The 12,316-nt window shown below is 51.0% G+C and overlaps 1 protein-coding gene across 2 annotated transcripts in view; it reads left to right on the top strand.

The window, feature by feature from the left end:
• ACACA (acetyl-CoA carboxylase alpha) overlaps positions 1 to 12,316 on the top strand; it is a 100,432-nt gene that overhangs the window by 24,267 nt on the left and 63,849 nt on the right. For both annotated transcript variants that reach the window (XM_058037794.1, XM_058037793.1), the window contains 12 exons: positions 441 to 586; positions 1,210 to 1,360; positions 2,535 to 2,669; positions 3,023 to 3,169; positions 3,341 to 3,529; positions 4,049 to 4,149; positions 4,254 to 4,342; positions 5,317 to 5,441; positions 8,816 to 8,929; positions 10,879 to 10,992; positions 11,497 to 11,586; positions 12,054 to 12,172. In XM_058037794.1, coding sequence (XP_057893777.1) covers positions 441 to 586; positions 1,210 to 1,360; positions 2,535 to 2,669; positions 3,023 to 3,169; positions 3,341 to 3,529; positions 4,049 to 4,149; positions 4,254 to 4,342; positions 5,317 to 5,441; positions 8,816 to 8,929; positions 10,879 to 10,992; positions 11,497 to 11,586; positions 12,054 to 12,172 — 1,520 coding nt within the window. The remainder of the gene's footprint in view (positions 1 to 440; positions 587 to 1,209; positions 1,361 to 2,534; positions 2,670 to 3,022; positions 3,170 to 3,340; positions 3,530 to 4,048; positions 4,150 to 4,253; positions 4,343 to 5,316; positions 5,442 to 8,815; positions 8,930 to 10,878; positions 10,993 to 11,496; positions 11,587 to 12,053; positions 12,173 to 12,316) is intronic.

The raw sequence follows: 12,316 nt of genomic DNA, 5'->3' as shown, positions 1-12,316 counted from the left end.
AGCAAATCGTGATTGCGCAACCAAACCTCAACCTTCAGTGCAGAAGTGTGAGAGGATTAAATCAGCATTCATGGACAGCTCTAGTCCTGGCATCTCTTGGCTGCTGTGTCACAGAATCCCAGACTGATTTGGGTTGGCCCTTGTGAAAAGCCTCTCCATTTTTCTTGTGGGCTTTTGGAAGGCCACATTTAAACCTCCCCAGAATTTCTCTTCTCCAGGCTGAACAGTCCCAATTCTCTCAGCCCTGAGCTGCTCCATCCCTCTGCTCACTTGCTTCCTTGCCTTTGTGACCCCAATTTTTTCACACAACGTCAAACCCCTCCGTTCCTCCTCATCAATTCCCGCTATTGCAGCACTTGGAAAACTCTGTGTTGTGGCAGGCAAGACCCTCAGTGCTGTGCTCAGTTCCCGGGGTAATTCCCATTTCTGTGGCTTGGCAGGTGACCAGGCAGTCTCCCAACTGCTACGTGGTGATCATGAACAGCTCCTGCGTGGAGGTGGACGTGCACCGCCTGAGCGACGGCGGGCTGCTGCTCTCCTACGACGGCAGCAGCTACACCACCTACATGAAGGAGGAAGTGGACAGGTAGCAGCTCCATCTTTAGCATTTGCACTGCTAGTGTGAGGTGCATTTGTGACTTCACGCTTCCCCAAAGGTCAGCTGGGAGGGGAGTTCTCTCCTGGGAGGAGTTTACTGGGTGCGCTGTGGGTGAGTTTTGAGACAGAGCAGATCTTGGCTGCTGTTAGAGGAAGGGTCTGGCTGTGCACCAAGTGGAGTCCATATTCTTCTCCTTGGTCCTTACAAGTGACTTTTGGGATTATAAAAACAAAAAAAAACCCAGAACCTGAAAATATTTAAAATTCTTGTAATTCCACGGCTGCTTCAGAAATAAAGACAAGTTTTAGTGCATGCCCTCGAAATTCCCTGCAAGGATCAGAGCAGTAAGGGCAGTGAAGGGCATCCCCAGGTCTGGAATGTGAACTCTGCCCCCTCTGCTGTGTTATCTTCTGGGAAAAGTAATGGATCTGCTCAGGAGGACAGAGAATTTGGGTAACACTTGGGTTGCGATCTCCACCTCTCCCGTAGTTTTGTTTTGAAGTAGAACAGGGAAAGGCAGACTGGATTTTCCCTTTCCCACACCTTTCCCCATGGAATCCTGTCCCTCCCCAGGGAGTTCTGTCGTGCTGATGTGTCCTGCTGTCCCCCAGGTACCGCATCACCATTGGGAACAAGACCTGTGTGTTTGAGAAGGAGAACGATCCCTCCATCCTGCGCTCCCCCTCCGCGGGGAAGCTGATCCAGTATGTGGTGGAGGACGGGGGACACGTGTTTGCAGGCCAGTGCTTTGCAGAAATTGAGGTAAAACTCCCAGAGAACTGGTTTTGACAAAGCTCAGGAGGAGGGGTGTTGGATGGGACTGTGAGTTGAACATGAGGGACCGTTCACAGTGTTTCATCTGCAAATTGTAACCAGAAGTACAGCAGGAATCATCAATGAGGGTGATGGGGTGGGGAAGAAATTTAACAGCAGAAATTTGAGTGTTGATGACTCTACACCAAGTGATGAGCAAAATTGCCCAAAAATCCTGGGATTATCACCTTCCTGAGGTTCCAAGGGAAGGTGGGATCCCTTCCCAGCTGAGGTGAAGAAGGCTTCTCCTTGTACTACTGACACAGAGCTGTATGCCAGGATGAGGTAACAAACTTTATCCTGGTTAGCTGATCATTTATCAGGTTGATCCCAGAAGTTAATAAGTGTCACTCCTCCCTTCTCCCTAGGAAGTTACTTAACTCTTACTGAGGAGGAGGAGGAGGAGGATGAGCAGTTTCTGCATCACGATGAGGAAAGCACAAGGGGCTGTGTAGGAGTGTGTGGCTCAAAACAGATTTGAGGGAGGGGAAGGTGTGTGATGACAGAGGGGCAATTAAACCAGCTGGGGACAATGAGTAGGAGAAGAATATCAAGACAGAGATGCAGCTATTTTATGTAAGTGCTTTTGCACTGCAACAGGTCATGGCTAAGAAGGCACCACCCACACAATCCCTGTGATGTAGAGCAGAGCAAGGGTAAAACCAAGCTGGCTCCCCCATGCCCAACCCCTCTGCTCCAAAGGCAGCAGCTCTTGATCTGAGGAAGCATTTCTGTCTGGGAAGAGCTCTCTGAGAGCTCTAGAAAGCGATCCTGCTTCCCTCTGCTTGAAGTGAAGATGTGGCTGCAGCCTTTGAGAGGAGCCTTTGGAACGCAGCAGAAAATTGTCAGCCTTGTTCATTGTGCTGAGTGTGGGACCTTCCTGAGTGCCCTGTTGGTTCAGGCAGTGCCATTCCTGAAGCTCCTGCTGCACTATTTTGTGGCCAATTATTTTGTTCTCCCATTCACTTCAGTGTCTGGGTTTTGTTCCCAACATCTGTGCTTGTGAGTTTTGGGCACACCTGAGTGCAGCTCTGTCTGGGGTGGGACACTGCCCGCTGCCCCCCAAAACCAGAGCCATTTTGGGGCACAGGGGATGAATGTGTAACCTCTTTCCTTGCTACAGGTGATGAAAATGGTGATGACCATAACAGCAGGGGAGTCAGGCTGCATCCACTATGTCAAACGCCCAGGGGCAGTCCTGGACCCAGGCTGTGTGATTGCCAAGCTGCAGCTGGATGATCCCAGCAGGGTTCAGCAGGTGAGGAGCTGCAGAAGGCACAGGTTTTGTGGGGTTTTAATGAGGGAGTAATGTTGGGAGCGGTACAGGACGTTCCAGTGAGCCAGTTTCCCATTTGTGCATTGTACTGGAATTGTCACTTCACCGTTTATTTGTCTCAGATGAGGACTGGCACTGAGATTTTTCTCTCCCTGTCTGATTCAGGCCAAACTTATCTACCATTCCTGCTTACCTCAGCACTGTTGTGGGGTTGTACCTTTCAACCCAGTGCATTTCCCACTCTGGGAATCCCTGCAGGTTAACCCTTGGCTCCAGCTGAGGGTGACAGGGCTGGTGACCCACAGGAGGCTCACTGGGGCTGTTCCCCATTGCAGGCTGAGCTGCACACAGGGACCCTGCCCCAGATCCAGAGCACAGCCCTGCGGGGTGAGAAGCTCCATCGCATCTTCCACTACGTGCTGGACAACCTGGTGAACGTGATGAATGGCTACTGCCTGCCAGAGCCCTTCTTCAGCAGCAAGGTACTGGGGCCTCTCTTCCAGAGCCTAAACTGCCTTCTTGCAGCTCAAGGAAGGCTGGGCAATTTTCCTGCCACAGGGGAGGGGATGTTGGACATCACTCCTCTCCTTTTTCCTCTTGTTGTTGTTTTTTCTCTTCTTCGTTCTTGCCTTCACTGCCTTGTCTCTCTCCAGGTGAAGGGCTGGGTTGAGCGGTTGATGAAGACGCTGAGGGATCCCTCTTTGCCCCTGCTGGAGCTCCAGGACATCATGACCAGTGTTTCTGGGAGGATCCCACCCAACGTGGAGAAGTCCATCAAGAAGGAGATGGCGCAGTATGCCAGCAACATCACCTCGGTGCTCTGCCAGTTCCCCAGCCAGCAGGTGAGCAGCCACCTTCCTGGAGGGGGAAAATTGCTTTGTGCTGGGGCACACAGAGAGAAGTTGTTCCTTTGAGTGACATGGAGGTTAACTGGACCTGAAAGGTGTGTTTGGGCAGGGGGTGCTGATGGTGGAAGATCCTTACCTCTGTCACTGCAAGGCTGTCTCTTTACCTGTGCTGCAGGGTCCGTGCTCCCTGCTCAGTGTGGCTTCAACCAGGCACACTGCTGGGAGCACTTTAATCTTATCAGTGGCCCTGTGGGCATGATATATGGGCAGTTTGTAGTGCCAGTGGATCCTCAAAATAGGATGAGGATGATTTTGAGGGAGGATAGGATGATTTGCCAAGGGAGGCCGGGTAGGATTTCTCCATGGTATGATGCGCTGCATAGATTTTTGTGTCACTGGCACATCTTGATCTCCTTTGCTGGAGTCTGCTGGGGCTCTGCTGTGTCTCTGCTGGTTGTCCAGCCCACTGAGGCCTTTCCCTGTGTTTTTTCCCCATGTTCCTTTCCCTCTCAGATTGCCAACATCCTGGACAGCCACGCGGCCACGCTGAACCGCAAGTCGGAGCGCGAGGTTTTCTTCATGAACACGCAGAGCATCGTGCAGCTGGTGCAGAGGTGAGCCCTGCCAGGCTGTCCTGCAGAGCAGCAGCCCCCCAGCAGCCCTGGCAGGGGCTGGCTGTGCCTGCAGCTCGCTCAGGGCTGCCTTGGTGCCCCTGCAGGTACCGCAGTGGCATTCGGGGCCACATGAAGGCCGTGGTGATGGATCTGCTCCGGCAGTACCTCAAGGTGGAGACTCAGTTCCAGCACGGTGAGTTCCTGAGTTCGGTCCTGCAAAGTCCCATGTGGGCCCTTTGGGGAAGGTTTGCCCTCGTCTTGTGCTGAGGTGAGGTGCACAGGATTGGTTTTGGTAGAGGAGATTCTACCTGGGTTTGGTAGAGGAGATTCTGCCCCAAAGCTCAGCTGAACTGAGAGGTGAAATCAATGCCTTGCACTGCTGGATCCAGGCACAAGATGGCAATGGAGCCCTGGTTAATTCCAAAGCTCTGGCTCTTACAGGTAGTTCAGATTCCACTCTTCTTTTGTCCTGCTCCATTACCTGCCCTGGCCTAATGGTACTGCAGATTCATTTCCACTTCAATTTGCTGGCAGCAGAGGATGGTGCAAGGCTCTTTGCTGTTATTTCATTTTGGTTGTCATTTGAGTGAAAGTCTGAGCTCCGTATTCCTCTCTCAGAATTGCTCACAAAGGAGGCATTTGGTGTTGGAGCTGTTTATTAAGAGTGGGATGTTAGAATTAAAGTTTGCAGTAGGTGATGGTGGGAATGATTCCTTCCCAGATTGATTGTGTGGACCATAGAGAAACACAGAATGGTCTGGCTTGGAAGGGACCTTAAAGCACATCTCATTCCACCCCTACCATGGGTAGGGACAACTTCCACAATCCCAGGCTGCTCCAAGCCCTGTCCAGCCTGGCCTTGGGCACTGCCAGGGATCCAGGGGCAGCCACAGCTGCTCTGGGCACCTGTGCCAGGGCCTCAGCACCCTCACAAGGAGGAATTTTTTTCAAATACCCAACCTAACCCTGCTTTCTGTCAGTGTGAAGCCATTCCCACTTGTCCTGTCACTCCATCCCTTGTAAATAGTCTCTCTCCATTGTCAGGTCCCTTCAAGCCAAGCAGATCCTCAAAAAATACACCTAGAAAAATGCAGACACATCTGGTAACTTGCAGTCCTTGCCACGGGGGTGTGAAGGGTGGAAAAGCAATGTGCATTTCTGCTGCAGGTCACTATGACAAGTGTGTCTTCACCCTTCGTGAGGAGAACAAGAGTGACATGAACGCCGTGCTCAACTACATCTTCTCCCACGCCCAGGTCACCAAGAAGAACCTGCTGGTCACCATGCTCATTGTAAGGGCCTGCTGCCTGCTTTCTCTCTGTCTCTCTGTCTCTGTCTCTCTGTCTCTTTCTCTCTGTCTCTTTCTCTCTGTCTCTTTCTCTCTGTCTCTTTCTTTCCTCCCTTTTCCTCCCTTTTCCTCCCTTTTCCTCCCTTTTCCTCCCTTTTCCTCCCTTTTCCTCCCTTTTCCTCCCTTTTCCTCCCTTTTCCTCCCTTTTCCTCCCTTTTCCTCCCTTTTCCTCCCTTTTCCTCCCTTTTCCTCCCTTTTCCTCCCTTTTCCTCCCTTTTCCTCCCTTTTCCTCCCTTTTCCTCCCTTTTCCTTTTCTGTCTTTCTCTCTCTCTCTTTTTCCTTTTTCCTCTCTTTTTTCCTCTTTTTCCTCTTTCTTTTTTCCTCTTTCTTTTTTCCTCTTTTTCCTCTTTCTTTTTTCCTCTTTCTTTTTTCCTCTTTTTCCTCTTTCTTTTTTCCTCTTTCTTTTTTCCTCTTTTTCCTTTCTTTTTTCCTCTTTCTTTTTTCCTCTTTTTCCTCTTTCTTTTTTCCTCTTTCTTTTTTCCTCTTTTTCTTCTTTCTTTTTTCCTCTTTTTCCTCTTTCTTTTTTCCTCTTTCTTTTTTCCTCTTTCTTTTTTCCTCTTTTTGTCTTTTATTTTACAACCATATTGTGGTCTGTTACTGCCCAAAATACATCTAAAGAAGCCATCCACTAAATAACTCTCCAAAGCAAAAGAAGTGCCATAGTTTTCCTAGACCCAAGCTGGGTTTCTCAAATTCTCATTTGCAAGATGTAAGGATGCTGGTGTTCTTTCTTCCTGGCCCTCCTTTTTCCCCCTTTTTCCCCCTTTCCCTCTTTGGTGTGTGGTGTGATTGTAAGTAACGCTTGCCTTAAGAATCTCATTATTTGAACACGGAGCCATATTTCCTCTGAGAATTCTGGAGTAGCTTTGAGCTGGGGCTGTTCATTTCTCAAGTAATCACGCTGGCGTGATGGAGAGAGAAAATGGCAGCTGTTCACAGCTCAGGCCTTCAATTTTCTTCAGAGTCCAGTCACTCAAGTGTGTAATTACACGGGGGTGCGGGCGAGGCGTTAGCCCCTGTCAGGGAGCTGGGCTCAGGCCCTGCTGCTGCCTTTGCCAGTCAGTGCAAGCACAGCCAGCCCTGCCTTTGGCTTCTTGTTGTCATCCTGAGCAGCCCTTGCTGGAGCAGGACTGGAGCTTTCAGTGTTTGTCACTGGTGTGGCCGTGCCTCGCTGGCTCTGGTGGTGTGAGGGGCATTGGGGAGGCCTCAGAGAGCCTCCCTTGTGCCTTGCTCTTGGGTCATGCTTCACACCATCACTGCCTGCTAGTTCTGCTCAAGCAAAGCCCAGCTGGAGCCAGAATCACCAGGGAGACCTTGGTGGAGGAGCCACTCCTGGTTATCCAAATCCACAGTGCCACCTCACTGGGGGCACAGGGATTTCCCTCTGCAGTGGGAGCAGGAGCTCAGGAGGGACACCATGGTCACCCTTGGCACAGCTGGGTGTCCCTGAGCTTCTAGGCTCTCCATCAACCAAAAGACCATCATCACTCCTCTCCCACCCCGTGGCTCCAAACGTGCTGTGGTGTGTTTGGTGTGACCAGGGTGGCAGCTGTGGTGTGTTTGGTGTGACCACAGTGACAGGTGTGGTGTGTTTGTGTGACCATGGTGACTACTGTGTTGTGTTTGGGGTGTTTGGTGTGACCCCTGTGTTGTTTTTGGGGCCCAGGCTGTTGGTGTGGTTGGTGTGACCACAGTGACACCAATTTGGGGTGACCATGGTGACCACTGTGGTGTTTTTGGGGCCCAGGCTGTTGGTGTCTTTGGGCTCAGGGCTGCCTGTGGGGCTGTTATTGGTGGATCCAGGAGCCCATTATTAACCAGGGGCTCCAAGGATGCCTCAGTAATGCTGTTGTGCTGCCATCACTCACCTTTTCTAGCCAGCAGGCACTGCAGGCAGGGTGGGAACGGCTTCATCCTTCATACATCTGTTGAAGTGTGGTGTGATTTGTTGTGTGCTCATTTTCTGTGCCTGGCTTATGCACATCTTGGTCTGAGCAGGATGGAGTGGCTGCTGCCATGGCAGGGCCCCGTGTCCTGGGGGATTTCTGCTCCCTGGAGCAGCAGCAGAGCAGCACCAGGAGTCTGTGTTTCAAACCCAGCAGTTCTGTGTTCCTCTGTAGGACTTCTGTATTATTTGGCTTTGCTTCTTAATTCATTTTCCCTGGCAGGTTTGTCAATCCCACCTGCTGCACAGAGGTTTCCCCTCATCCTTTTCTATTCCCTGGCTCTTCAGATGGCCTGTTCTGGTCTGTGGGTGTTTAAGATCTCTTTAAACTTTTAGGCCTCAGCTCTTTCTCGTGGCAAATCCCTGTTTCATCTCACATTTCCCTGCTATGATTAATTTATCAAGACAAGCTGTTAAGTGCTGTGTGGAAGAATCACGTTAGAGGCTCCTAGAGGCTTCAGGGTGGGAGGGGAGAAGCTCACAAGAAGTGTTGAAGACTGTGGGATTATTCATGGGAATTGAAAGTATTTTTGGAAGGAAGTCTCTACTGCTGGCATTTTTTGAATGGATGAATTCAGGGGAGTTTTGGAACAGCGTTAACACTGCAAGTTTGTGCTCTTCAGTTTTGTTGTTTTATCCAGCCAGTCTAGGCAGCAAGGAAAGCCTGTGGATTTGCTCAGATCCAGGATTCTCTGGTTAGAAGGAATGTTATGGAGCCAGTCGAGTGCCGTGGCAGGAAATACAGAACATTATTCATGGGTTTAGTTAGCTTTGCTTAGCCTTGTCAGAGCAGTGGCAGATCCTGTTTCTGGTGTTGGCTGAAGCTGCTCAAAGCCTGGGTGGTTTTGTGGCTGTGGACTTGTGGGGACTTCTGAGGTTTGAGGTGATTTTTAGGTGGGTGTCAGGAGGTTCTGTGGCAGTGTAACTCTGGTCACCCTTCATGGGGAAGGTCTGGTGACCTTTACATGTTCCACAAGGTGCCTGGCTACAGTTTAAGCTCTTTGAGTTTTGCATTTGTACCAGAAGGAGAAACTTCTGGTACAAACCTGAAACTGGGTAATGGGAAAAGGTTTCCTGAGTCTCTCTGAGAAGTCAGCATTTCTCATGTGTTTGGGTGCCAAAACATGTGCTGCAAATGGGAGAATGGGAGATGGTGCCTGTCCCTTCTTCCACCTTTTATTTATGTGTGTGAAATCGTTGAATGGTGAATATTTGTGTCCTTGTCGGCACAGAATTGCAGGATAACCCAGGTCAGGGCTGCTGGGGATGCTGTGCTCCAGCCTGAGCGTGTGCTTGCGGGCTCACACTCCTTTGGGGGAGCACAGCTGATGTTTCCCCCCTCTCCAAGCACTTCTCCTTGTCTGTGTTGCCAGGACCAGCTGTGTGGCCGTGACCCCACGCTGACGGACGAGCTGATCAATATCCTGACAGAGCTGACCCAGCTCAGCAAGACAACCAACGCCAAGGTGGCGCTGAGGGCACGGCAGGTGAGGCTCTGCCCAGGTGTGACGGGGCTCTGGGGGTGAGGGGAGAGAGGAGGATCTGTCTCCGTGCTTCAGAAGGCTTGAGTTATTATTTTATTATATATATTACATTAAAACTGTATGAGGGCACGGCAGGTGAGGCTCTGCCCAGGTGTGACGGGGCTCAGGGGCTCTGGGGGTGAGGGGAGAGAGGAGGATCTGTCTCCGCGCTTCAGAAGGCTTGAGTTATTATTTTATTATATATATTACATTAAAACTGTATGAGGGCACGGCAGGTGAGGCTCTGCCCAGGTGTGACAGTGTTCACAGGGGTCTGAGGGTGAGAGGAGAGATGAGGATCTGACTCGGCGCTTCAGAAGGCTTGAGTTATTATTTTATGATATATATTACATTAAAACTGTACTTAAAGAATAGAAGAAAGGATATCATCAAAAGGCTGGCTAATAATAGAAAAGAATGAAAGGATGAATAACAAAGGTTTGTGGCTCTGAGCCAGCTGACTGTGATTGGCCATTAATTACAAACATCCAACATGAGCCAATCACAGATGCACCTGTTGCATTCCACAGCAGCAGATAATCAATGTTTACATTTTGTTCCTGAGGCCTCTCAGCTTCTCAGGAGGAAAAATCCTAAGGAAAGGATTTTTTATAAAAATTGTCTGTGACACCCAGGCTGCTCCTGCCTGCAGCTCAGCCCTGGGACACCCACTGCTCCTGATGTTTGTTTCCGTCACTGTGCACGTGGGGACAGTAGGTTCCTGTGAGAAGCACTTGGGGAGTGAAGCTAATTAACAGTGATTAACTGTGGTGCACTCCCAGCCACTGTAATATTTAAATTCAACGTGCGTTCCTTTGTCCCTGCTCCTCCAAAAAACGTTTTGTGTGGCTCACACAGGGGTTAGCTGTGAGTAGCCCGTGGTTTGTGTGATGGAGGAGGTGGGAACGTGTGGCCACTGTGGGTTTTGGTGGTTTTGTCATCTGCACGCCTGACCAGCATAGGCTGCCTGCATTGTGCAGGAGCAGCGTGGCTGGAGCTGGAACTCCTGGTTCCTCAGCTGTGGATCCATGTGTGCAGGATGAGCAGAGAGAGCCATTTGCACAAGAACCAGCTGCTCTTTGCAGCTGCTGAGGAGTTACCACAAAGAATTATGCTGCCCTTTTGCAGGGCTTCTCCCATCTCGGAGTTGGGCTTTGTCAGTTTTGTTCTAACCTGGAAATAATTGGAAAAACTCTGGACGCTGTAAATTCCTGCAGAACCGATTGGAATGTCACACAGGCACCCAGATATTGGTGTGAGCTTCCTCCTCAGCAGTTCCTTGAGCCTCCCTGTGTTGCCAGGAGGGGCTGAGAGGTTCCCTGACCCCAGAGTGTGATCACTGCTCTCACTGCATGCACCCTCCCCATCTCCAGCCTAAAGCAGGAAAGCTCACACTTGGGGCGGGGGGGGTTTCTCCTTTTATTTCAAAGCTTGGCTGTTGAAGATGAGCAGGGTGTTTGAAGCTGCTCAGTGACCTTCTGTTTCCTCCAGGATTGTGTTTGTGTCCTTGAACCTCCGCACAGCAGCTGGGGATGGAGCTGCAGCCCTTGTGCTGCTCTCCCACTTCATTTTCCCTGCAGGCTGCTTCCATTTCCTACCTCTGCCCCCTTCACCTGGGGCATTTGGTGCCTGGCACTGGTGGCTGTTCCCTCCCCTGCCCGGGAGCGGAGCCTGGGTGTCCCCACAGCTGCTGCCCACCCATGAGCAGCTGGGCAGCCCTGGCAGCTCTGCCCTGCTCAGTGCCACGCACTGATGGGCCTCGATTGGAGCTGTTCCCTGGGGAATTGCCAGTGACACCAACAGCAGACACAGATGAGCTGGGCAGGGAGAGGGCCCAGGATGCCTCCCCAGGGATGGAGCAGGCTGCTGGCCCTGCATGTTCCCTTCCCCTGACCCTGCCTGTGTCTCCCCAGGTGCTCATTGCCTCCCACCTGCCCTCCTACGAGCTGCGCCACAACCAGGTGGAGTCCATCTTCCTGTCAGCCATCGACATGTACGGCCACCAGTTCTGCATTGAGAACCTGCAGGTACCCCAGCCCCTCTCCTGGGCTCCCTTCTCGCTGACCTTCGCCTCCCTCTGCTGTCCAGCTTTGCCCTGTGCCAGTGTGGGGATGGCCTGGTGCCAGTTCTGCACCTTGCTGCCAGGGCAGAGGTGCTGGTTCCTCCTCTGGGCACCGGGCACGAGGGGATGGATGCAGCTGTGCCAGGGGAGGTCCAGGCTGGGCATTAGGGAAGGGTTCCTCCCCAGAACAGAGGGAGCTGGCACAGCCCCAGAGCTCCAGGGCAGCTGGATGAGCTCCTCTCACATGGTTCTGGTTTTAGTCCTGTGAGGAGCAGGGAGCTGCACTCAGTGATCCCTTCCAACTTCAGGTTTTCTGTGCTTTAATATTAAAAAGTCATAGTCCTTGATGAACAACAAGAAAAGCTTAGCAGTCAGAACTACCCAAGCTTGATCTGGGGTTTTTCCTTTTCTGCCTGATCCTGGTTGCAAGACACTCTTTTAAACCTCTGCTTAATGTGATCTCCCCTAGAAACTCATTTTGTCTGAGACATCCATCTTTGATGTGCTTCCCAACTTCTTCTACCACAGTAACCAGGTGGTGAGAATGGCAGCTTTGGAGGTGAGTTTATTCCCATTGAAAAAAAAAATTATATTTTAATTTTCCTGTGGATTTGGTTTATATTGAGCACTGTCTGTTTTGAGCAACCCTGCATGATCTAAGAGGGCTGTAGGTTGTGTGGGATGGGGCATGCTTAGAATTAATGTTAACAGCATTAACGTTGATAATTGAGTAAAATCTCAAATTCAGGTTATGTTTGTGTGAAGACTGCGGTTAGAATTAATGTTGACAGCATTAACACTGATAACTGAGTGAAATTAAAAATCAAGTTAAGTTTGTGTGAAGACTGAGGTGCTTGAAGGCAGAAGGTGAAGCTGCAGCCCGAGCACAGGATCATAACCCTGATGGTTCTGCCTTTCTCAAAGCACAAACTCCGGTTGAAGTCGAGTTTATCCAGGTGCTCCTTTGCAGGGATCTGGTTGTTCTGGACCCTCCAGGGGTGTCTGATGGCTCTGTGTCCCTGCCAGGTGTACGTGAGGAGAGCCTACATTGCCTACGAGCTGAACAGCGTGCAGCACCGCCAGCTGAAGGACAACACCTGCGTGGTGGAGTTCCAGTTCATGCTGCCCACCTCCCACCCCAACAGGTCAGACTGCCTCTGCAGGGGGCTTTGGGGAAAGGGGGCTTCGTTTCAGTGGGGTGGTTTTCGTGAGTTTTCTGGTTTTTAGCTGCAGCTTGGGTTGGACGTGATCTCTGGAATGGCAGTTCTGGCTGAATCCAGAGCCTTCCA

Source organism: Melospiza georgiana, chromosome 19 (genome assembly GCF_028018845.1).
Source record: "Melospiza georgiana isolate bMelGeo1 chromosome 19, bMelGeo1.pri, whole genome shotgun sequence".
NCBI lineage: Eukaryota > Metazoa > Chordata > Aves > Passeriformes > Passerellidae > Melospiza > Melospiza georgiana.
The sequence above is the reverse complement of the archived record's forward strand: the minus strand, read 5'-3'. Positions and strand labels throughout refer to the sequence as shown.